Source organism: Aquarana catesbeiana, linkage group LG02, assembly GCF_042186555.1.
Source record: "Aquarana catesbeiana isolate 2022-GZ linkage group LG02, ASM4218655v1, whole genome shotgun sequence".
NCBI lineage: Eukaryota > Metazoa > Chordata > Amphibia > Anura > Ranidae > Aquarana > Aquarana catesbeiana.
Genome location: NC_133325.1, coordinates 751,084,937 through 751,109,401, shown reverse-complemented (window position 1 = coordinate 751,109,401; position 24,465 = coordinate 751,084,937). Strand labels below are relative to the sequence as shown.

The 24,465-nt window shown below is 41.8% G+C and overlaps 1 protein-coding gene across 2 annotated transcripts in view; it reads right to left on the bottom strand.

Annotated features, from left to right (window-relative positions):
• Window positions 1–24,465, bottom strand: part of HUNK (hormonally up-regulated Neu-associated kinase) — a 111,566-nt gene that overhangs the window by 26,757 nt on the left and 60,344 nt on the right. For both annotated transcript variants that reach the window (XM_073617116.1, XM_073617117.1), the window contains exons 3-5: window positions 11,021–11,313; window positions 2,156–2,211; window positions 549–684 (exon numbers count right to left, since the gene is read on the bottom strand). In XM_073617116.1, coding sequence (XP_073473217.1) covers window positions 549–684; window positions 2,156–2,211; window positions 11,021–11,313 — 485 coding nt within the window. The remainder of the gene's footprint in view (window positions 1–548; window positions 685–2,155; window positions 2,212–11,020; window positions 11,314–24,465) is intronic.

Genomic DNA, 24,465 nt, shown 5'->3' with positions numbered 1-24,465 from the left:
AATGGAAAAAGCTATTATACTAAACTTTGTAAGTTGTTACACTAGACTGTACAACCAGATGCAAAGTCTTGTGCTTTGCTGAAGTTCTGCGGCGCTAATACGATTCTCAAAATATGATCTGTGCAAATACATGTGTATAAATGATAGATCATTACTTACTATAATTTAATTACCTAGAATTCTAGTGATATAGTTATGGGAATAGCCAGGTGGGCTAAATCACCCATTAGCTTCATATGCCCTACATTCAATGGTCTTACCATCCTATCGCTCATCCCCAAACATATAGTAAAGTCTCTCTCTCCCTGCTGTAACAGCAGGGATTCTTCATCTTCTTGTCACATTCTCATTATTGCAAAATAAATTAAAATCAATTACGTAAATTTACCTTTTATTGGCTAATGTAAATGGGTGGAGTGTGGTTCCCAAGAGATGCCTCAGCCTGCTAATAACTACCCAAAAATCAATGTTCATTTTAGGAGCACGGACCCTTTAAAACTGTAAATACGTCACAATATATTCTAGTAAAATGGAGCAAAAATACTTACATAGACCAGACGTCCACTTTGGGGCCATATTTTTTCCTTGCAAGGAGTTCTGGGGCTGCGTAGGCTGGGCTGCCACACTGTGTGCTAAATGGGTCCGTGTATCCCAAGATTCCGGCACAGTTGCTCAGGCCAAAATCTGCAAACAAAGACCCTCATTTTACAATTCTTCAAACAATTTAACACATTTATATGGATTTAAATCAAACATGTCAGCTATTTTGGACTATCTTTGGATATATAGGAGTAATTGGTGGGGCTTAGTCCTTAAGTCAGTCCTCTGGTAGCAATGTGAAACCAAAGAGGGGCACAGAGGAGGGTATTCTGGCTTATGAAGAAAATAGCAGTCACCTTATAATGTCTAATTTTAGGCCTGATGTTATAAAGAGTAAAAGAAGGCAATTGCTTGGAAAGAATGCTGCTCCAGGCTCCCTTCAGTGACAGCCTCATGACCAAAAGCATAAGCCTTTGGGTCCATTTTTTTTTTTTTGCTAAAGGGAATGATCATCCAATCAGAACCATGACCTCACTCTACAACAGAGATAACATGTCCAACTGCCTAGACCAATATTTCCCAAACTTTTTAACATGGAAGAACCCTTGAAAAAACTTTCCAGTCTCAGGAAACCCTTTCTTGTAATTACTATATCTACAGCGAACAGTACTTTAGAGCAGTGTTTCTCAACTCCAGTCCTCAAGGCGCACCAACAGGTCATGTTTTCAGGATTTCCCTCAGATGAAACGGCTGTGGTAATTACTAAGGCAGTGAAACTGATCAAATCACCTGTGCAAAATAATGGAAATCCTGAAAACATGACCTGTTGGTGCTCAGTGATTGCAGTATTCTAGTCTGCATTTCCCCAAGGTAATACATAAAACCTGGCCTGTTAGTGGGCCCTGAGGAGAGGGTTGATGACCACTGCTTTAGAGTGATGGTCACTGTTTAGAATGCCCCTAACATTTGTGGTCGTTGGGAAGAATCCCTCCCATCCCCATAGCTAAAAATATCATCAGTGGTTACTTATTGGACAGGCAGAAATTGCTCATTGCTCAAGCAACCCCTAGGAAAGGATCCCTAGGGTTCCACTGAATTCTGGCCCAGACCTTAGGTTAGATGGCTAAGTGAAGAGCAGCATATGGCTAGCTTGGGCAGCATTTTTTCCAGGAATGGAATTTGAGCCCTTTCATTCCTTATTTTCCACCCCAGTAAGAGTGGTAAAAAAGCTCTCTGATAACATTTGAGTACAGGGCCACTTTTAGGAATCAGTCCACTAAAATATTATGAAGGAATCACCAAAGAATGCAATAAATTGGTGGATGTTTCAACCAATACCATCAGAACACTGCAGTATCATTTGGCCCCTCTACCTCCAAGTGAAGACAATAATGTACATTCAACTTATTTCAATGTTTTTTTTTCCCACCAAAACAATTGCAAGGGTCATTACAGGACTGCAGAGTCAGCAGTGATATTTGGCACTGAGGAAGGAGATGGAAAGTAGGACACAACAGAAGTCCTTTTGAAGCCTCATGTAGTCTTTGCCTAGTCACACTGAGAGTAAACTGAGGAATACAATGCTAATGGGGAGCTCATTAAGGAATTTGCATACCGATGAGCTTGATGTCGTTGTTCTCATCAAGTAACAGGTTCTCAATCTTCAAATCTCTGCGGGAAAGACAACAATTAATAAGGGTGAGAAGCGTTGCTCCCAAACAAGTTAATGTAACAAAGATTACAAGTCATTACTGAACTAAGAGAAGAATTTAATATTTAATGAGAGGAATAACTGGCCATAAAGGGTGCTGCAAAATAAGTTCAAAACCTCCAAAAATAACTGCTTTCCCAAACAGTATAATGTGGATATGACCTGCATTTAATTTAGTTTACTATTTATAATATTGCTGGGGCCGCAGGCTCTGTGACTGGCCGGAGTCGCGTGACGTCACTCCCGCGCATGCGCTTGGGAGCCTTCAGTCACGGCATGATCCTTTTAGAAACTGCACGATCGTGCCCTTTCTAAAGTGCGCTGATGACGTCGGCGCACGTGTATATTGTAAATATCTCCTAAACCGTGCAAGTTTAGGAGATATTTCCAGCACCTACAGGTAAGCCTATGTTAAGTGTTGTAGGTAAAAAGTGGTTGTACAGAGTTTACAACCACTTTAACTCTAAGGTTGGGTTCACATCTCTGCGATTGGGAAATCGTGCATGTTCCTGATCCACAGAGAGACGTTCTGCACTTTAGCAGACAAGCAGGGATGACATTACTTCTTAAGACTGGTACACACAATGAGATTATCGGACGAATTATCGTCTGTTTTTTTTTTTTTTTTTTTACATGCTAGTCTTCATATTGAAAATAAAGAGGTTATTAAAGTTATGAAAATTCTTGTAAGACAGAATAAAAACTCCGAAGTAATGTAACATGTTGTATTGTATTTGTCACGGGCGGGCCAAGCTGCTTATTTTAGGGAAATGTTTATTGCACAATGAAAAAATACAAAACTACACAAAAACTAGGTACCCACCACCAACACCTAGATTACAATAAAATAAGACAACGTTGTCTGTGTAAAAGCAGCTGCATCACATATACAACAAGCAGACATCATATATCCAAATAAATGTAACATAAAGTGCTAGAAGTGGCGGTTAGGTAGGCACACAGATCCTAGTGTAGATCACCATAAATCAATGTGCATATTTCGTCGCTGTAAATAAATGGGCCCCCGTCTAGGGGATACCAGGGTTTATTATTTTTACCTGATTTCCAAGTCTCGGAGACCACACCTTAAACTGGTGAGTCTGCAATTTAGGGACGCTGTACCTGTTATGCACATCTACTGGATGGTGCAGCGTACATATAGTAGTGAGCTGATGGTTTTCATTATCTGTATTGTATTTGTATTGTATTTTTGGATAAATACTGTACTGCTTAAATGAAAATGGTACGTTCTGGTATTGTACGAGAAACATTTTTGTGTTTGTCCCATCGGATAATTTCCTGAATGGCTCTTGAAAGCTGTGTACTAACGATCAGATTATCATACGATCGCTACCGAAAGCGGTATTTGTCGTACGATTTTCTGATCGTGTCTACTAGGCTTTAAAGGCACCCCCACGCATCGGCATTTGCGGCATGATTTTGCACCATGAGATTCAGTACAGCGTAATTTATATAAAGGGTCGGCAACTTCTTTCCCTGTGTTTTTGGCCTTTGGCAGTTTATGTCTCACCAACAAAGTGCATAATAAAAGACATAAGTGTGCAGCACCCGTCTATGTTCTTCCCTGGAACAGCTCGACTCCCTGACTCGTTGAAGGTAATCGCACAGAAAAGGATGCATTTGTCGGCTCTTATCAAATCAAAACACTGCTCCCAGGCTGCCGCTGATCACGTACTTGTCAGGATCAGAAGAAGATTTCATGGATTCGGGGACACCAAGTTGCAACACCAGAAAAAAATGTTTTTATTTATTTAAGAGAAGTTATCTGCTGATGAATCAAGGAGACTTCAGTCACATCTTCAGCTTCCTAATGCCAGTTCTGAACTTTCAGACTTATTTACTAAGGCGGTGCAAAGTACAAGGATGGCAGGCGCTACGTCCAATCTGTTTATTGATGAATCCTAATCTTTGTTTTCTTAAAGCGGAACTAAATTCTCTTAATCAACATTATCTATATTACTCCTTATTCTGCTAGCCATGGTAAATAGATAGGAAGGTATATATTTTTTACTTGTTTTAAACTTTTTTTATTTTTTACATTGCTTCAATTGCTTCCTGGTTTCTGGCCTTGGCCAAAATGATGTCATACATCCCAGGGGTCTCCAAAGGCATTTTTTTTCTTTTATCTAGAGCAAGGGTCTCAAATTTTTGTAAACAAATGGCCAGTTTACTGTCCTTCAGAATTTAGAAGGGATGAACTGTGGCCAGTGGAAGTAGAAAAGGTCCCGACGTCAGTGGGAAAAAAATAACGTCCCATTGTATGTTTCAGTGAGAGTAATTATTATTATTATTATTATAATACACGATTTATATAGTGCCAACATTTTACGCAACACTTTACAATGTAGAGGGGGGACAGCACAATTACAATATAGTTCAATACAGAAGGGACAGGAGGTCCCTGCTCGTAGAGCTTACATTCTAAAGGGAGGGGGTGGTGGTACAAAAGGTAATAGATGCAGGGAATGATTTGATGGGGGGTGGCTCGGGGACAGTTAGGTGGGTGTGGGATAGACTTCCCTGAATAAGTGAGTTTTCAGGGATCTCCTAAAGGTGGACAGGTTAGGGGCTGATCGGACATACCGGGGCAGGGAGTTCCAGAAGATGGGAGAGGCTCTGGAGAAGTCCTGAAGGGGAGCATGAGAGGAGGTAACAAGGGAACTAGAGAGCAGGAGGTCCTGGGAGGAGCAGGGGGGCGATTTGGGCGATATCTGCAGATGAGGTTGGTGATGTAGCTGGATTGGATAATTGCGCCCCATTATTGGTGTAAGTGGGAGGAATTGTGCCCCATCGTTGGTGTCATTGAGAGGAATTATGCCCCATCATTGATGTCATTGGGCCCCATCATTGGTGTCATTGAGAGGATTTGTGCCCCATCATTGATGTCATTGGGCCCCATCCTTGGTGTCATTGAGAGGAATTGTGCCCCATCATTGATGTCATTGGGCCCCATCGTTGGTGTCATTGAGAGGAATTGTGCCCCATCATTGATGTCATTGGGCCCCATCGTTGGTGTCATTGAGATGAATTGTGCCCCATCGTTGATGTCATTGGGCCCAATTGTTGGTGTCAGTGGAAGGAAATATGCCGCATTCATTGGTGTCAGTGGGGGGAAATTATGCCTCATTGTTGGTATCAGTGGATAGAATAGTGCCCCAAGAGCCAGATAAAAGCAAGCAAAGGGCCACATCTGGCCTCCGGACCACAGTTTGGAGACCACTGATCTGGAGGAGTGGTGGATGGGCTTTCCCAGCTAAGCACACCCTTCTGCCTGCCTGTGCTAACTGTTCTCAGTTTTCTCTGTGGACTCCAGAACTTCCCATGTTATGGAGAAGGGGACGGGTGGCTCTGTTCTGTCCTGGGGGGACAACACAGCACTTCCATTGATATAGTGAGATGAGTAAACGTTGTCACCCTAGCACAGGAAGCGTGTTACTGGCAGGATCACCAGGTGAGAATAAAGGAAATAAATCCTGAAAATGAAAACTAATACAGCCACCACATCTAAGGACCTGTGAGCTTCAATTTATTGCTCCTGGGTTTAGATACATGTTAGTAAATGTAAAGCTTTGTTCACTTACATCAACCATCAATATGCTAGCAAAAGTCCTTTTTTTTTTTTTTTTTTTACATATCATTTGGTATTCAGAGTGAACTCAGAATTACCTTATGTACTATGCGAAGTGAACTGCTTGTACCGCTTCCCTCACACATGATTTGGTATTCAATGTGAACTCCGGATCCTCTTGTTTACTACCAGTCACTTTGCTAAGTGAACTAACTGTACCTCTTTAATAAATCAACCCCAGTGCACCTTAGTAAAACACTGGTATGGATCATATCATTAGAGCAAAACATCCTCATTTGAGAAGATCTTATGAACGGCAATGGTACTACACTACACACAGAAATCACTAAGGATCTGCAATATGGTCTTCTAATATCCTTTCCACGTATACAGTATAGTTCAGTGGTTATCAATGCATGAGGTGTAGGGAGTGTCAACTGCAGCCCCTGAACACACTTAAGGGCCACACATAATATTCAGTTTATGTAATGGTACAGGGGACTGTCAGAGACTGCATATATAATACAGCAGATGGTCAGAGACTGCAGACATACTAGAGGAGATGATCAGAGACTGCAGACATACCAGAGGAGATGGTCAGAGACGGAAGACATAGTAGAGGAGATGGTCAGAGTTAGTAAACAAAGTAGAGGAGATGGTCAGAGACTGCAGACATACTAGAGGAGATGATCAGAGACTGCAGACATACCAGAGGAGATGGTCAGAGACGGAAGACATAGTAGAGGAGATGGTCAGAGTTAGTAAACAAAGTAGAGGAGATGGTCAGAGACTGCAGACATACTGGAAGAGATGGTTCAAGACTGCAGACATATCAAAAGGGGATGGTCAGAGATGGAAGACATAGTAGAGGAGACGATCAGAGACAGCAGACATATCAGAGGAGATGGTCAGAGACTGTAAGCATGCCGGAAGAGATGGTCAGAGGTGGCAGACATAGTAGAGGAGATGGTCAGGGACAGCAGACATACTAGAGGAGATGATCAGAGACTGCAGACATACTAGAGGAGATGATCAGAGACTGCAGACATACCAGAAGCGATGGCCAGAGATAGGAAACACAGTAGAGGAGATGGTCAGAGACTGCAGACATACTGGAAGAGATGGTTCAAGACTGCAGACACACTAAAGGAGATGGTCAGAGATGGAAGACATAGTAGAGGAGATGGTCAGAGACTGCAGACATACAGTAGTGGATGAGATGGTCAGAAGCAGGAAACACCCTAGAGGAGATGGTCCAAGATAGGAACCATAGTAGAGGAGATGGTCAGAGACTGCAGACATAGTGGAAGAGATGGTTCGAGACTGCAGACATACTAAAGGAGATGGTCACAGATGGAAGAAATAGTAAGGAGATGGTTAGGGACAGCAGACACACTAGAAGAGATGATCAGAAACTGCAGACATACCAGAGGAGATGGTCAGAGATGGGAGACATAGTAGAGGAGATGGTCAGAGACTGCAAACATACTAGAGGAGATGGTCAGAGACTGCAAACATACTAGAGGAGATGGTCAGAGACTGCAGACATACTAGAGGAGATATCAGAGACTGCAGACATACTACAGGAGATGGTCAAAGACTGCAAACATAATGGAGGAGATGGTCATAGGCAGGAGACACACTAGAGGAGATGGTGTAAGATATGAAAAACATAGTAGAGGAGATGGTCAGAGACTGCAGACATACTGAAAGAGATGTCAGAGACTGCATGCAGACTAGAGGAGATGGTCAGAGACTGCAGACATACTGAAAGAGATGTCAGAGACTGCATGCAGACTAGAGGAGATGGTCAGAGACTGAAGACATACTACAGGAGATGGTCAGAGATAGGAAACATAGTAGAGGAGATGGTTAGAGACTGCAGGCATACTGGAAGAGATGGTTAGAGACTGCAGGCATAGCAGAGGACATGGTAAGAGACCAGAGACATAGTAGAGGAGATGGTCAGAGACTGCAGACATACTACAGGAAGTGGTCAGAGAATGCAGACATGCTAAAAGTGTTAACAGACACTGGAAGCCTGCTGCAGGAAACAGTTGGAGACTGGGGATGTGTAATGTGTGACTGCCAGAGATCACAATTAGCAGCCTATTAGCAAATCAATGTTTCTACTCCGAATACTGGGGCATGGAAAGGCTGCATGTGGCGTTGAGCTGCCAGTTGGGCACCAGGGGTATGGTTGACAAAGCAGTGGGAGTTACACTTAATAATGGTGAATAGTCACCAAAACAAAAAAAAAAGTGCATTCTTCAAAGCAGAGTGGATATTTATGCCTTGCTATATAATACCAAGCTGTTTATAGAGTGTTATTTCAATGGAGCAGCACTGACAGCAATTACACGGCTGATAAAAATAGCGCTCATCTGAGCTTTGCTGCAAATTGAGGTGTGCGACCTTTCCTTTCATCTCCGCCGCTTTTCCTCCGAACTAGAGATGAGCTCAGAGCGACTCTAACATATCACATCCAAAAAGATATTATTTCAGCGAGCCTCTCCTCTCCTATCCTATTAATAACTCCATCGTCTTCACAAGGGAGCCAGGTATGTCCTCGTCTTGTCGTGACTTCTGCGTTTAGAGCGCCTGCCTTTCATGCCGCTGAAATCCATTTTCCATCAGAAATTTATGAATAATGGAATCTTCACACAAACTTGTGATCTTTCTGCTAACAATAGGTGTGAGTCACCCATTCATTCACTTTACAACAAACCATTTACAACTAAAATTGTCCTGTGCCATTTATTTTTATTTTATTCCTCTGTCGTAAATAAATGGCCTTCTTCCTAATGAAGAGATATTTTTCTTTATGATGGGAAAAGAACGCACTGACACAAGAAGAAAAAAGAGCGAATATCCACAAAGGGCTCTAACAGGCACAGCAATTATCTGCTGTGTGTTTTCATAATCTATTTTTATGTGCGTTTTCTTTGTAAGGTCTAATAATAGCATTTACCCTTTTCATATGAGGTTTGTGCTTGCAATGGTTTTGTTGCTGGGTAAAAAGAGCGACGGCTCCCTGCTTAGTCCTGCCTGACTGACAAGGAATTGGAAAGCAGGTTTTATGACCAGCAAGTTCTACCAATTTCCAATCATGCTGTGTTATTTCTAGTTTGTCTGTAATGAGGAATTGATAGTGGTTAATGATCTCTATTTAAGGCGGTATTAAACCTCAAAACAAAAATGGATTTTATTGCAGCTTACTAACTCTTAGATATGTTGTCTGCATTCAGTTTCTTTTCTCTTTTTTGATTTTTTTACTTTATTTTCACCCGGTGAACCAGCCAGTAAGTTGGTTATTTTTGAACTTCTTTTAACCACCTCAATACAGGGCACTTAGACCCCCTTCCTGCCCAAGCCAATTTTCAGCTTTCAGTACTGTCGCTGTTTAAATGACAATTTCGCGGTCATACATCACTGTACCCAAACAGAATTTTTATAATTTTGTTCCCACAAATAGAGCTTTCTTTTGGTGGCATTTGATCACCTCTGCTTTTTTTATTTTTTGCTAAACAAATAAAAAAAGACCTAAAATTTTGAAAAAAAAAAGTTTTTCTTTTGTTTCTGTTATAAAATTTTGTAAATAAGTAAGTTTTCTCCTTCACTGATGGGCATGATAAGGCGGCACTGACGGGCAATGATAAGGTGGCACCGATGAGGTGGTACCAATGAGGTGGCACTGACAGGCACTGACGATGGGCACTGGTAGGCGGCACTGATATGCTGCACTGATGGGTATTGCTAGGTGGCACTGATGGGCACTCATGGGTGGCACTGGTGGGCACTGATAGGCAACAATGATGGGCACTGAAAGGCTGCACTGATGGGTACTTATGGGTGGCACTGATAGGCGGCACTGCTGGGCACTGCTGGGCACTGATAGGCGGCACTGCTGGGCACTGATATGATTGGACACAGCTGATCATGTGGTAAAGAGCCTCCGTCAGAGTCTCTTTACCGAGATTGGTGTAGCGGTGTGTCAGATTGACACACCGCACCACCGATCACCGCGATGCGCGCCCCCATGGACTCGCGAGAGCAGTCGTTCTAGAGGGCCGTCATATGACGCCCACCCAGAATGAGAGCCATGCCACCCAGCCATCATTTGACGGCCGGCGGGCAGGATGCGGTTAACATACCAAGTTGTTCAGCAAGTGTCAGTTAGAAGGCTGAGACAAACCATTTACCGTTGACAGGGGTGCTTATCACGGACACATTTTATTCATTTATGTAAAAGCTTTATCCCAAAGGGACAAGAAAAAGTTTCTGTAACTGCTTAAAAAGTGTTAGTTTTGGAGTTTGGCTTGATTGTGTTAGGTCTACTAAAATATGCTATTGCATCTAACTACCTTCTCCCCAGATTGATGATAATGCTACTTTCCATGGGTGGCTTCGTTGATCGTCCATCCAGAGTGGAGACACCCTAAGGCAGTAGTTCTCAACCCTGTCCTCAAGTACCCCCAACAGGCCATGTTTGCAGGTTTTCCTTTATCTTGCACAGGTGCTTTAAATCAGTGTCAATGGCTTGGCATTTTGGACAGCTTTTTTATATAAGAGAAATTCCCAAAACATGGCCTGTACTTGAGGACAGGGTTAAGAACCACTGCCCTAAGGCAGCCCATAGATGATTTGATTTTCTTTCCTTCCACCACGGGTGGAAGGGAGGAAAATCTCTTGATTTCCCCATCAACACATCCAGTGTTGGAGGAATGCCTCTCGCAGTACTACCGTGTTCTGCCAGCAGAGGGGTGTGGGAAGCCTTCCTGGCTGGCAGAACACAATGATTACTACTGTCGGCAGTAATTGCGTGCCAAAAATCTGACAGGCTTGTTGTACCCAAGTCGATCGATGAATCGACTTGGGTACAATCAGCCTGCCCATACATGAATTGGAATTCGGCTGTCCCTGCTGAACAGGGTGACTTTTGATCCGTGTATGGCTTTGGACAGGAAGTGTGTTACTTCCTGGATCACCAGTGAGTGGTCACCCAAACCTTTTATAGAAAAGGCTTTAACATTTTGCTCCCATTTCCCTGTGCATGAACTTCAATAGAAAGAGCTAAGACACTAAACTGCTTGAGACCACTAGGATCACGATGGGAAATATTTTCAGTACCGGAAACAAGAACAATGGAGAAGTGCAGAAAAAATTACACCAGTACTCACCTGTGTACCACCCCGGCGCGGTGCAGGTGCTCTACAGCCTGAATCAGCTGGCGAATGTATTTCCGGGCTTCATTTTCCTCCAATCTCTTCTTTTCGTAAATTTTGTGCATGAGATTCCCGCCTGAGCAACGTTCCATCACCAGGTAGTAGCTGTTCTCTGTCTCTAAGATATCGAGCAGCTGAGTGATGTTGGGGTGTCGGATCATCTGCTGGATCTGACCCTCCCTGCGCAGGTTCTTGGTCACATAAGTGTCCTTCTTGGCTTTCTTCTTATCAATCACCTTCACAGCCACCTGTAAGAACCAAAACATAGGAAATCAGATTCTGAAGAGCAACACAACCTCTCTCCATCTATAATCCCACAGCTTTCTACCCTGCTTCCTCTGCCCTCCATCCCCCCATCAACATACAAATTCAAATATTAAATAAAACCTTTTCATTTTCATTACATTCCTTATTTTAGACCCAATGGCATCATTATTACTATGACCACATGGTCAGTACCAGTGTTGTCATATGCTATGATCACATGATCAGTATCATTGTTATCATTCACTATGATCACATGATCAGTACCAGTTTTTTATATGCTATGATCACATTATCAGTACCAGTGTTATTATACACTATGACCACATGATCAGTACCAGTGTTGTTATATGCTATGATCAGATGATCAGTACCAGTGTTGCCATATGCTATGATCACATGATCAGTACCAGTGTTTTCATATGCTATGATCACATGATCAGTACCAGTGTTGCCATATGCTTTGATCACATGATCAGTACCAGTGTTGCCATATGCTTTGATCACATGATCAGTACCAGTGTTGCCATATGCTTTGATCAGATGATCAGTACCAGTGTTAACATACACTATGATTACATGATCAGTACCAGTGTTGTCATACGCTATGATCACATGATTATCAGTACCAGTGTTAACATACACTATGTTCACATGATCAGTACCAGTGTTATCATACACTATGATCAAATGATCAGTAGCAGTGTTGCCATACGCTATGATCACATGATCAGTACCAGTGTTAACATACACTATGATCACATGATCAGTACCAGTGTTAACATACACTATGATCACATGATCAGTACCAGTGTTGTCATATACTATGATCACATGATCAGTACCAGTTTTTCATATGCTATGACCACATGGTCAGTACCAGTGTTGCCATACACTATGATCACATGATCAGTACCAGTGTTATCATACACTATGATCACATGATCAGTACCAGTGTTATCATACACTATGATTACATGATCAGTACCAGTGTTATCATACACTAGATATGGCTCATGGGCCACATCTGGCTTGCTAAATGATTTTACCTGGCCCACAGCTAGGGTCAGTGACATATTCTCAATGTTCACTAACTGAGGATGAAGGTGAGCAGAGGTTGCCTATGGTCTCCCTTTCTGATGAAAGGGGGGACTCTGATAGGGACACTGACGTAAGGTGGGACTACTAAGGAAGATTCTGATGTAAGAGAAGCTCTTATGGGGAACTTGATGAGGGGGACTCTGATGGGGACCCTAATGTAAGAGGGACTCTGATTTAAAGCGGGACCCCGATGGGGACTCTGATGTAAGGGGGGCTATGATACTGACCCAGATGAATAGAGGACCCTTATAGGGATTGTTTTTGGCCTGCAATTATTTGGTAAATATACGGTGTGACCCTCACATGTGACATTTGAATCTTTTTGCCTGTTAAAGCAATGTATAGCTATATACAGTATATATATATATATATATATATATATATATATATATATTCACACACATATGCATACTTTAATTAGTGTCAGTTGGGTTTTCCTTTAAAATTACCAAGAAGGGATTGGATATTAATAGCTAAAGCAGAAAACCCCATTAATTCCTACAAATCCTTTTATAAACATGAACACGTCCCTTGTTGAAATGTCCAGTACATCCATCCTCCACATTACATTAAAAAAAAAAAAAAAAAAATCTTTAAGACCGCTTTAGATTGTTCGCTCTCATCTTGCGTTTCATTTTGTGCCGCAGGGAAACTCCCCAGAGATCTTACACAAGTTTTAGAACAGCGCTTTTTCGTGGGAAGCAATTATCATCCAACTTACTTTTTGATTCCTTCCCGGAGCACTTAAAGGGCTGAAATGCTGAGGAATGAAAAGCAAAAAGCCTGCGAGAAAAGAAATGTTTTAAAGCCTATCTATCATCACTCGGGGAAAATGGAATATGCGTAACTGAGAGAAGAAGGAACTTTTTTTTTTATTTTTTAATGGGCTCCAGCTATGAATAAACTCCCAGAGGTTGTGATGGATCATTAGAGGAAGACTCTGATTAAGTATTTTGTGTTTGACGAGGGTGTATAAAGACGACCTATACCCAATTGTTAACATAGAACTACAATAATTGTCTTGCTGAAGTGAAAGAATTAGGGCCCACTGAGTTGTGGGTAATGTGTACGTTACTGCAACACATGGTAATGCACGTAACATTTCTTACTGTGTTGCGGTGCCATTCATTTTGAATGGCAGCCCAAGACACTAAGGAAAGGTTCCTGTGCTGTAGCGTGATGTTGTAATGTGTTGCTTTACAAAAAGAGGTTACCTAGAATTTTTATTGCATTACAGTGCATTGCCAGCCCATTCATTTTTAGTAGGCAGCCTTAAAACATACACTATATTGTCAAAAGTATTGGGACACCCTTCGAAGCTATAACAGCTTCAACTCTTCTGGCATTCTTGTCCACATCAGTGCCTGACCTCACAAATGCGCTTCTGGAGGAATGGTCAAACATTCCCATAGACACACTCCTAAACCTTGTGGACAGCCTTCCCAGAAGAGTTGAAGCTGCAAAGAGTGGGCCCTCTCAATATTGAACAGGAAGGGGCCATCCCCAAACTGTTCCCACAAAGTTGGGAGCATAAACTTGTCCAAAATGTCTTGGTATGCTGACACCTCAATGCCCCATACACACGATAGGATTTTCCGACGGAAAATGTTCTAACGGGGGTTGTTGTCGGAAATTCCAACCGTGTGTAGGCTCCATTGGACATTTTCCATCGGAATTTCCGTCACACAAAATTTGAGATCTGGTTCTCAAATTTTCCGACAACAAAGTCCGTTGTCGTAAATTCCGATCGTGTGTACACAATTCCGATGCACAAAGTTCCACGCATGCTTGGAATCAAGCAGATGAGCCGCACTGGCTATTGAATTTCATTTTTCTCAGCTTGCGGTACGTGTTGTACGTCACCGCGTTCTTGACGTTCGGAATTTCCGACAAGATTTGTGTGAACGTGTGTATGCAAGACAAGTTTGAGCCAACATCCGTCGGAAAAAAAAACATGGATTTTGTTGTCGGAAAATCCTATTGTGTGTACAGGGCTTTAGAGTTACCTTTACTGGAACTAAGGGGCCAAACCCAACCCCTAAAAAAAATACTGTTGCAAGAACCCCACACCATAATCCCCCCTCCACCAAATCATTTGGAGGGGTGGCCCAATACTTTTGGCAATATAGTGTGGATGCCAAAAGTATCCATACACATAATAGAGATTTGTAATATAGTTCAAGTTTTTTGGGGGGAAAGTTTAATTAAACTTTAAAAAATGTCTGAATTCCGCCATTCATTACCCCTTTAAATCTTGGAGAAAAAAATAATGGAAAATACAATCTTCACATTTATATTATGGCCTAAGTAGTTTACAGTGATGACACAGGCTTCAGGCCAACACATTTCACTACAAAAAAACCATCATAGTAGTTCTAGATTTAAGATATGCATTCCAAAACTTCTCTTCCATTTGAAACATCAACATTGGACAGGGCTATAAACCACACACGCACACACATACACTACAAATGCCAAGAAGCATGTGGTTCAAACACTAGAAAATTGACTTAAGTCAGCAAATACCATCCTGGCTTTGCTCCAACTTCAGTATGCAACGGTGATTAACCACGTCCCAGGATAACAGCAAACTCACACAGCCACTAATGACAAATCACTTCTGAATATGTGATCTGTAGAAAGCTTGCCTTGGGTCCTATTCATTATTCTAATATTCTAAAACATATTTATTTTAGGAGTTGTTTGACAGCTGTGCCTTTTCCTGGGGGAATCATACGAGAGATCGCTGTATAGACATCTGCTGTGCGTCAGCCTGTGCCACAAAATGCCCTGTCATTTCTAATGTCCACTGGCCTCTGTTACTTTAATATTACTAGGATGAGAAAGAAGGTACATTTGGGTATGTGGTTTTGACTGCTAAATCTCTTAATTCAATGTAGATTCAAACCCAATCTTTAAATCCTCCATGCTGTGCAACTGGTCCCCCAAAGCCTATTCTCTAAGGCTTACCGGCGGAGGTTGTGCTCTGACATCATCACATACAATGGTCAAGAGTTAAAAAAGTCAACGTTGAAGTCTATACATAATCTGCAGAATTTATTTATTGAAAATCAAGTGGCCCCGGGTGCACGGTACCCTGGTGAATGAGCTGATGGCTATTATTACTGACACACACCATAAATGTTCACGTACCTGGCAGCCCTAGTTAGATTACTTCCCATCAGCACAACCACCTACGCGTTTCCTAGTGACAGAGGTGGCCTCTCACCCCCCCCCCCCTTTTTTTTTTCTCTCTCCCCCCTCTTTTTGCGCATTCCCTATTTTCTCCCTTTACCTCTTACTTTTCTAACTTTTTCTCTGACACCTCTCCGCCTTAGCATTGCCTTTTTGCCTATAAGCAAGAGCAGTACCTTTTTTTGCCCCTATGGGCGACTGTACTGTTCTTCCTAGTTCAATGGCCCCTAGTTGAAAGGCCCTTCCTTCCTTTCATAAAAAACAAAGCATATCGCATTTCCAGGCAAGGCTCTGACAATTGACTAATGGTATAATATTGCTTGGGACCAATAGTCCTTCATTTCTAGATCACTGTTTAACGTTCTGTATCTACGGAGAGGGAATCCTCCTAAACTTGTTCATATTTTCGCATAGTTTTTTTGGCTTTGGCATGTAACTGTCTATTTTTCATGTAATTTCTAAAAAATAATAAAATTCAAGTGAAAGAAAATCAAGTGACCCAGTAAACAGCAGAAACGTCCTTTGGCTTGCAAAACCGTACTCGGGGCTTTGTGAGCCGAAATGCGTTCATTTTCTGCTGTATAGGGGATCACTTGATTTTTAATAAACTCTGTGGATTATGTATGGACTCCAGCACTGGCTTTTTCAAGTACCAAGTGGATGGGGCTGACATATTATTTGGTGAGGCAGGATCAATAGTCCTGAGTTGTATATGAGGATAGTGTGGACCAGCCCACAAGATGGAACATAAGACAGAAGAGTAGAGCATTGGAAGCCTGTCCACAGCAAGGAATAGGTTAAGCAACACAGTTTATCCCTCTACACCTAGACTCAACAAGCATTTAGTGGAACGTAAATCTTTCTTTAAAAAATTGTGAGCAGGCAGGCTGTTTCTTCTGTAATGAAATAAACCTACCTGCCTGCTTGCAGTCTTCTTTAAAATGTATACATTCTGTTACAGTACCTGTGTGCTGGGATGACTAAACTCCTGGGCATGGAGCTACGCCGCCCCCGCACCGCCCAATAAAGATGGGCAAAGACAGAAGCCAGGGAGAAGGTGCCGACACCGGCAAGGGACCTTGTGGGCTTCGGACTGTTGGTGCTAAGGTATATATTGCAGACTTTAGTTCTGCTTTAAACCTTGCTGTGGAGAGGGTCCCAGTGCAACGGTATTTTTTTGGGGGGAATTCCTAGAGTTCAGCTTTAAAGTATAACTAAAGTCAAAACTTTTTTTTTTTTAGTTTTTGGATAGAGTGGATCATCTGTCAGGTTTTTATTGCAGCCTGTGCCCCCTTTAGGGATATTCACCCTCTCTATCTGTCCTGTTTACTGTTATCGTTGAAAGAAAAATCCCAAATTTCAGGGTGTCCTAAGAACAGCAATAGAGGGGGAACCTTCCATGGGGGACACTAGTTCTCTTCCCACTTTAGAGGGATTTCCTCTCGGTTCCTATATTGGCTATGGGACAGGAAGTGAAGGAAAATCTCTCCAATGGGACACAGATGGACAGAGGTTGTTATAACTCTCCCTCCCTCTATCCAAAATGTAAAAACAAGCATTTTGCCTATAGTTCTACTTTAATACAAATTCAAATTTCCATTTGTAATATTTTTAAATCTGTAGATTGCATTAAAATGCTATGCAATGCTTTAATACTATTTGATGCTATGAAATGCTGCAGATCCTACTAGGATCCTTGGGTCCTTATTCAAGCACTTTCTATCATAGGGTGAAAACACTTTGTCCCTATTCCCAAGTTATGCTATTGTAGTGTCACATTGTCTATAGGTTTCCAAAGGAAATAACGTGACTCTTTCAACATACATAATGCAGGCATGGTCAAGTGTGGCCAGTATCAAGAAACCCAACTTGAGAAATGCCATGCAACCATCACAGATGGACATGTAGAGAGAAAGTTGCTGCAAAGAGACTGCAGGGGATCAGCAGCACAAAAGATGAAAGAAAGGTGAAAACTGTATTTTACTGTAAAAAAACAAATGGCAACTATTTATGATACAAGAAGTATCAGTTGTGGTTTACATGCTCTTGAACCTAACCCTGAGAATGGTTCATGGAACTCGACCTATAATGACTATATCCTATATTGGTAAGGGGGTTATTAATCGTGTCCCCCATAGAACAGCGTGTCATAAGCTAGAATTTCACTGTAAGGAGCCAAGGAACAGAAGTGAAACTTGAATTGGCTGCATTTCCTATAAAAATCTCATGAATTATGATGGGTCTTGGGGGGGGGGGGGGGGGTTGATAATGAAATCCAGTCCTAAGGCTAAAACAATTACAATGCTCAATAATAAAATTGTCTACTTTTTTTCAGCAGTTTGACATCTTTGAAGATGCAAATTTTATGCTCTTATATTTTTCCTCCACGGGAGCCAAAATGTTTTACGGACCACCAGTGGCAGATAAAATGCCGATTGTTTTAATTAACAGTACAGCGGCAGCAATTCCTAATATTATTTTATCAAGTCTGCATGACCGGTCAATTACACACGCGGCTATTATAAATCTTTTACAAACACATTCAGTCTTCCATATCCTCCATAGATTCATGTGGATTGTATTAATAATTCAGTGTTTTTGTTAAATGAACTGAGCGCTTGAAAAGATATGAATCCAGTAGATGTTATTACTTCAATGTGGAGTTATTTTAATAATTTAACAGGATTTGCTTTTAACCTCTGAATGACCCATTCCCGTCTTGTGTTCAAGAAGCAAGAGATTCATAGGGCAAAGCTAAGCTTAAAAAAGCAAAAGCTATATAGGTACAGCAAGGTTGAAATTTGCAACGTTCAGTTAAGGAAAGACAATGTCTACTGAAATGGATAAAGATACCCAAACTGTCCGTTTTTGCAGCCAGGTTGGACAATGACCTAAATTCTATCGTCCTTCATATATGACAGCAATGTGAACACTTTTGGTGAAGGAGGGTGATGTTGATCAGGCAGGACAGAAGCCGTTCCCCAATAACTTTTAGTCCTACTTTGCCACAGCAGCTCTCCTCCTTGTCCATTTTGGCCAGGTTGGGCAATGACCAAATTCTATCATCGTTTATGACAGCAAGGTGAAACCTTTAGGTGAAGGAGGGTGATTTTGATCAGGTAGAAGAAGAAACCGTGTCCCAATAACTTTTAGTCCTATTTTGCCACAGCAGCTCTCCTCCTTGCCCATTTCAGCCAGGTTGGACAATGACCTAAATCCTATCATCCTTCGCATATGACAGAGCAAGGTGAACACTTTTGGTGAAGAAGGGTGATACTGATCAGGCAAGATAGAAAATGTGTCCCAATAACTTATAGTCCTACTTTGCTACAGCAAGCTCTCCTCCTTGCCCTCCATTCCCCATTGGCATTTCCCATTTTGAAAGTTTAGCCAAGATATATGCTCCTGTTTTTTGTAGTACCACCCAATCCTGGGTGGTCAGTCTAGGCATGCCCATCTAATCACCCTCAGAAGTCTATGGGCATCTTGACTCATGCACTTGGCTGTATTTAACCAATTTCCAGCATATTTTCCCACCAGGGAGCCCACAGGTGCTGCGTACAGCTGCCTGTAGAAGTCAATAGCCAGATACGGCCACGGACAGAGAAGTTTTCCTCCTTACTCCCCTCTATTCACATTCTCCATTTTGAAAATTTAACCAAGATATACTCTATGCTCCTCTTTATGGTAGTACCGTCCAATCCTGGATAGTCAGTTTATGCAGGCACATCCAATCACCTTCAGAAGTTTATGGGCATCTTGACTCATGGATATAGCTGTATCTAGACGTATAGAAAAATTCCAGCATATTTCCCCACCAGGGAGTCCACAGGCGCTGTGTACAGCTGCCCATAGAAGTCAATGGCCAGATACAGCCATGTACATGAGTCCTAAGGGGCACAGCAGGGTTGACTGACACAACATCAAGCCTACTGTCTGCCCTATCTGCGGCTCTGAAAGACTTATTTACTTTGGCAGCCAAAATAGAAATCTTTTAACAAAGTTGTCACCAGGCCTGAAATGTTGTGTAATCTATATAACAGGAACATGCCCACAATAAAAATACATTCTTTAATGCAGTGGAAAAAGGTTAGAACTTCTGTTTGCTTTTTACTACTATCTAATTCCCGAATGGAGACTTTTGCTCATTTCCTGTCCTAGTAGAAACGCTATCACTGGCACAGGAAGTGAGGTTAAGTCTCTTAATTGGGGCTAAAGACAGTAATAAATACTTAACAAAGGATCTAACCGTTTTCAGCTCTATTAAAATTTTGTCTGGAGGTTGCAGGTTAAACCAATATACGAGGCAGCTAAAGGCTGTAAATCGTAGCAGAAAATATGCCTATCTGTGGTACAGACTAACATTAATGTGAAAAAAAAAAAGACGTTAAAATAAATATAAATGTAGCATAGCAAACCTCGGAAGCCAAGCTTCTACTGGAATCCAAGAATTTGGAGTTTTGGCAGTCTGGTCTACTAACAGCCTTGTAAGGACATATTATTACCCGATTATGGATGATGAATAATTGCTCCAGAACATGGACTGATTACGTGATGCATACAGAATGTGACAGCCTGGTCAAGTAACAAAGAGTCTAATTCAGTTGTCCTCCATTTAATGCAGACCCTCTGTTATGCGGGAAACCTGACCTCTGTGCATAGGGAAGCACACAGCACGCGTCAAAATGCACTTTTTTTTCCCTTATTTAAAGGTGGACATGAACTGATATGCCCCGTACACACGGTCGGATGGAAAATGTGTGATAGGACCTTGTTGTTGGAAATTCCGACCATGTGTAGGCTCCATCACACATGTTCCATCGGATTTTCCGACACACAATGTTTGACAGCAGGCTATAAAATTTTCCGACAACAAAATCCGTTGTCGGAAATTCCGATCGTGTGTACACAAATCCGACACACAAATTGCCACGCATGCTCAGAATAAATAAAGCGATGAAAGCTATTGGCTACTACCCCCGTTTATAGTCCCGACGTACGCGTTTTACATCACCACGTTCAGAATGATCGGATTTTCCGACAACTTTGTGTGACCGTGTGTATGCAAGACAAGTTTGAGCTAACATCCGTCGGAAAAAATCCTAGGATTTTGTTGTCGGAATGTCCGATCAATGTCCGACCGTGTGTACGGGGCAATACTGCGTTGCACCTTCTTTTCACATGCAGCTAAAAAAATCTTAAAAATTCATGTGATATGAATGCAGAAGGTGGTGTTGCCATGGGCTGAGGTCATAATATTCAACAGTGCAACACCCACCAAAATCTTTTATTTATTGTTGGATAGAGCAGGAAAGAGTTACCATCTGTCAGGTTTTTATTGCTTTCTGTGTCCCTAATAGGGCTCATTCATAATGTTGTATAGCGGTTATATGCAACACGTGGAAAGGCACGACACATTTACTGGGGTGACTGAATGGTACCTCAATCCATGACGGACGTGCATTAGACCACCAAAAATGGAACATGTACCTTTTCTGCTGCATTCTGACATGTTAGGCAACCCCTTAAATTGAAGGGGTTGCCCTAATGCTATGTATGGCATAACAAGCATTACCGAACTGGCCCTTACGCACCACAACAGTGTGAATAGGCCCTTTGGGAGATTTCCCTAATTTCCTGTCTGGAAGAAATGAGAAATCTTCACAGCAGGAATGGGTTACAACTTCTGACCATAGGACAGGATGTAATGGAAAATGTCCTAAATGAGGCCACTGACAAATATGAATTCAATAGAGAGGTTCCTTTTTTTTTTCTCTACTCTAGCTATGAATTAAAAAATGTATAAAGTTAAGCTTTGAGCAATTCTATTTAAGATGGAAATTTTACATATGGAATGACACTGATAATGTTCTATCACAGAGTGTCAATGGCTGACAGCTTTCTTTGTTTTTCTGCACATATGCACCCTTCCAAATGCATTAGAGTTTGGTCAGACTTGAACATTTAGCATGGAAACACATAACAGGTCTCTTGTTTTCCTCTGAACAGAGCATATTTTTCATTCTGACAGGAAAAAAAATAGAATGTTCTCAGATTATTGCAAAAAGGCAATGTAATCTAAGCAGGCCAGATGATCCATCACGTTGCTTACAGGTGAATAATGCTGTAAAACAAGTTTGCAGATGGCCCCAAGGCCCAACTCAGATGCCAAGTTCAAACAGATTCCATGTTCATTGCTTAGATAATAACACTGATTTTTAGGTTAGTGAGGTCAAATGTTCAACTGTGGCTGAATAGTGCTGCAGCCTTAAAGGGTAACTCCACTTTTGTGGGGAAAAAAAATAGCAAATAAAGAAAAAATATTATAACGTGTATAATTGCGAGACGGCTCATATTGTAATTGAATGTTATTAAAAATGACCTTTCCTTTTCAATCTGCAGCCACTTTAATTTTCTAAAAATGCAATGGAATATGGCTACATGGAGTTGTTCTGTCTACTGACCACTCCCCAGAAACATAATTTCTTGCTTGTGTGATTGGCTCACCAATTTTCCTAGAAGTCTGCCTAAGATACAAGTCAAATTTCAGGCATCCCCTGCAACAAAAATGTCATTTTTGGTAAGATACTCCCAATAGGAAATCACATCTAAAGGGATGCAGGCCCAGCAGCTTTCCTCATTAGAGCTCTGCAGCTGCACAGCTGACGGATAATTATGAAATCACTCCCATTAGACCCACTCAGAACAGAGGCACAGAGGAACAAACAGTGATTTCTTCAGAATAACAAAAGGTAGGAATCTGCAACAAAGGTTGTTATAATCCTTGTAATGCACATAGATCACCCAGAGGGGAATGTTTTTTTCTCAACAAAAGTGGAGTTACGCTTTAAGTTAGCAATATAAAACTTTTTTGTTATGTGTTGTGACACCAAACGATGCCCAGCAGCTTTAACATGTTTTTGGAATTTCCCTTAGATAAAATAGCTGTCACCAAGCCACTGACACTGATTTAAAGTAAATGTGCAAGGTGAAGGAACTCCCCGAAGACATGACCTGTTGGGGGTACTTGAGGCCTGAGGTTGATAACCAATGCCCTAAGGGAGGAACACCTGAATATAGAGGTTTAGGAGTCAGTCACACTAAGGCCTGGTTCATACTGGTGCGACATACATTCTGACTTTGGGAGCACATGTCGCATGACGTAAACAAATCGATGGTTCCCTATGAGAGCCGTCTTAACTGGTCCGACACAAATCTGTCTGACTTTGAAAAAGTCGGATCCTTGTCCTAACCATCCGACTTGTGACACTCATCACGGTGATTACAGCAGCAGGAAAGGGAATTTATGTCACACTGGGATTGTTTTGATTGGTCAAAGGACAAGTCGGACTATCCCAAAGTCGGAGCAAAATCGTATCCTGTTCATTCAAGTCGGATGGAAGTAGGACTGATGTAGGACCGATGTCGCAGGGCAAAGGCGGATCGACAGTCCTGTCCTACCAGTGTGAACCCGGCCTAAGCCCAGGTTCAGACTGCTCCAACATGAAAGTCGGGCAACTTCCGATCTGACTTTGCCCTGCAACTTCAGTCCGACTTTGATCCGACGTAATGTGACCTTTTTTACACTCTATGTCATTGAAGTCATATCAAAGTCAGACCAAAGTAGAGTAGGAACCTTTTCTAAAGTCAGAGCGACTTGTGTCGGATCAGTTAAGATGGCTCTCATGGGGAAGCATTTAATTTGATATGTCATGCGACTTGTGCTCTCACAAATCGGATCCCATGTCACGCCAGTGTGAACCGGGCCTTAGGGCCAACACTGATGGATCTGGCTTGTGAGACCTCAAGTTGGATGACAAGTGAAATTCAATATTTCCCTAGGAGAGCTGTCTTAACTGATACTACACAAGTCCGTCTTTAGAAAAGGTTCCTGCGCTACTTTGGTCCAACTTTGATACGACTTCCAGCCACAGAGCGTAAAAAGTCGCATTAAGTTGGATCAAAGTCGAACTGAAGTTGCAGGGCAAAGTCAGATCGGAAGTCGCATCAAAGTCGTATCAAATTCAGACTCCAAAGTTGCACTGAAAGTCACGTGACTTTGGAGTTGGGCTAGTGTGAACCGAGCCTTTTACAGGACCCAGCAGACGTTTTAACCTTTAGCTGCATTCTAATTCTCCTTTGAAATTCTTGGCTCATCAGAATATAAACTTTTATGCCTCTACAGCCTTTTTATTCTTTTTATTCATCTGAGCCATCTCCAGTGATTTTCTGCATGTTGGTCATTAGGTAGCTCAAGTACAGCAGTATATCATTCTTTGGAATTTAGCAGGTGAAACATCATGATACACCTGATATACTCTGATGAAATACCAACAAATTAGTATATGTGACTTTTACAGGGAGTGAATGGTTTGTTCGAAAGGGTAGATTAAACACCGTTGATAATACATATAGGTTCATGGATTTGCAATTCCTCTATATCAGGGGTCTTCAAATTAAGGCCCACAGGCCGGGTGTGGCCCTTTGCTTTGCTTTTCACTATTCCTCCCATTGATACAAGGCACTATTCCTGCCACTGACACCAGCAATGGGATACTATACCTCCCACTGAAACCAGAGATGGTAAACTAATTATTCATATGACCCCAATTATAGGGCACTATTCCTCCCACAGACACCAATGATGTTATTCTTTGACTCCCACTGACCACCAAGCCAATGACACTGTTAACTATGGCATTTTCTACTCCAACTGGCCACAGTCCGGCCCTCCAAAGTTTGAAGGGCAGTAAACTGGCTCTTTGTTGCAAAAGTTTGGAAAACCCTGATCTATATAAACTTTAATACTTTGTGTCATGTAAAAACAACTTGGTACAACA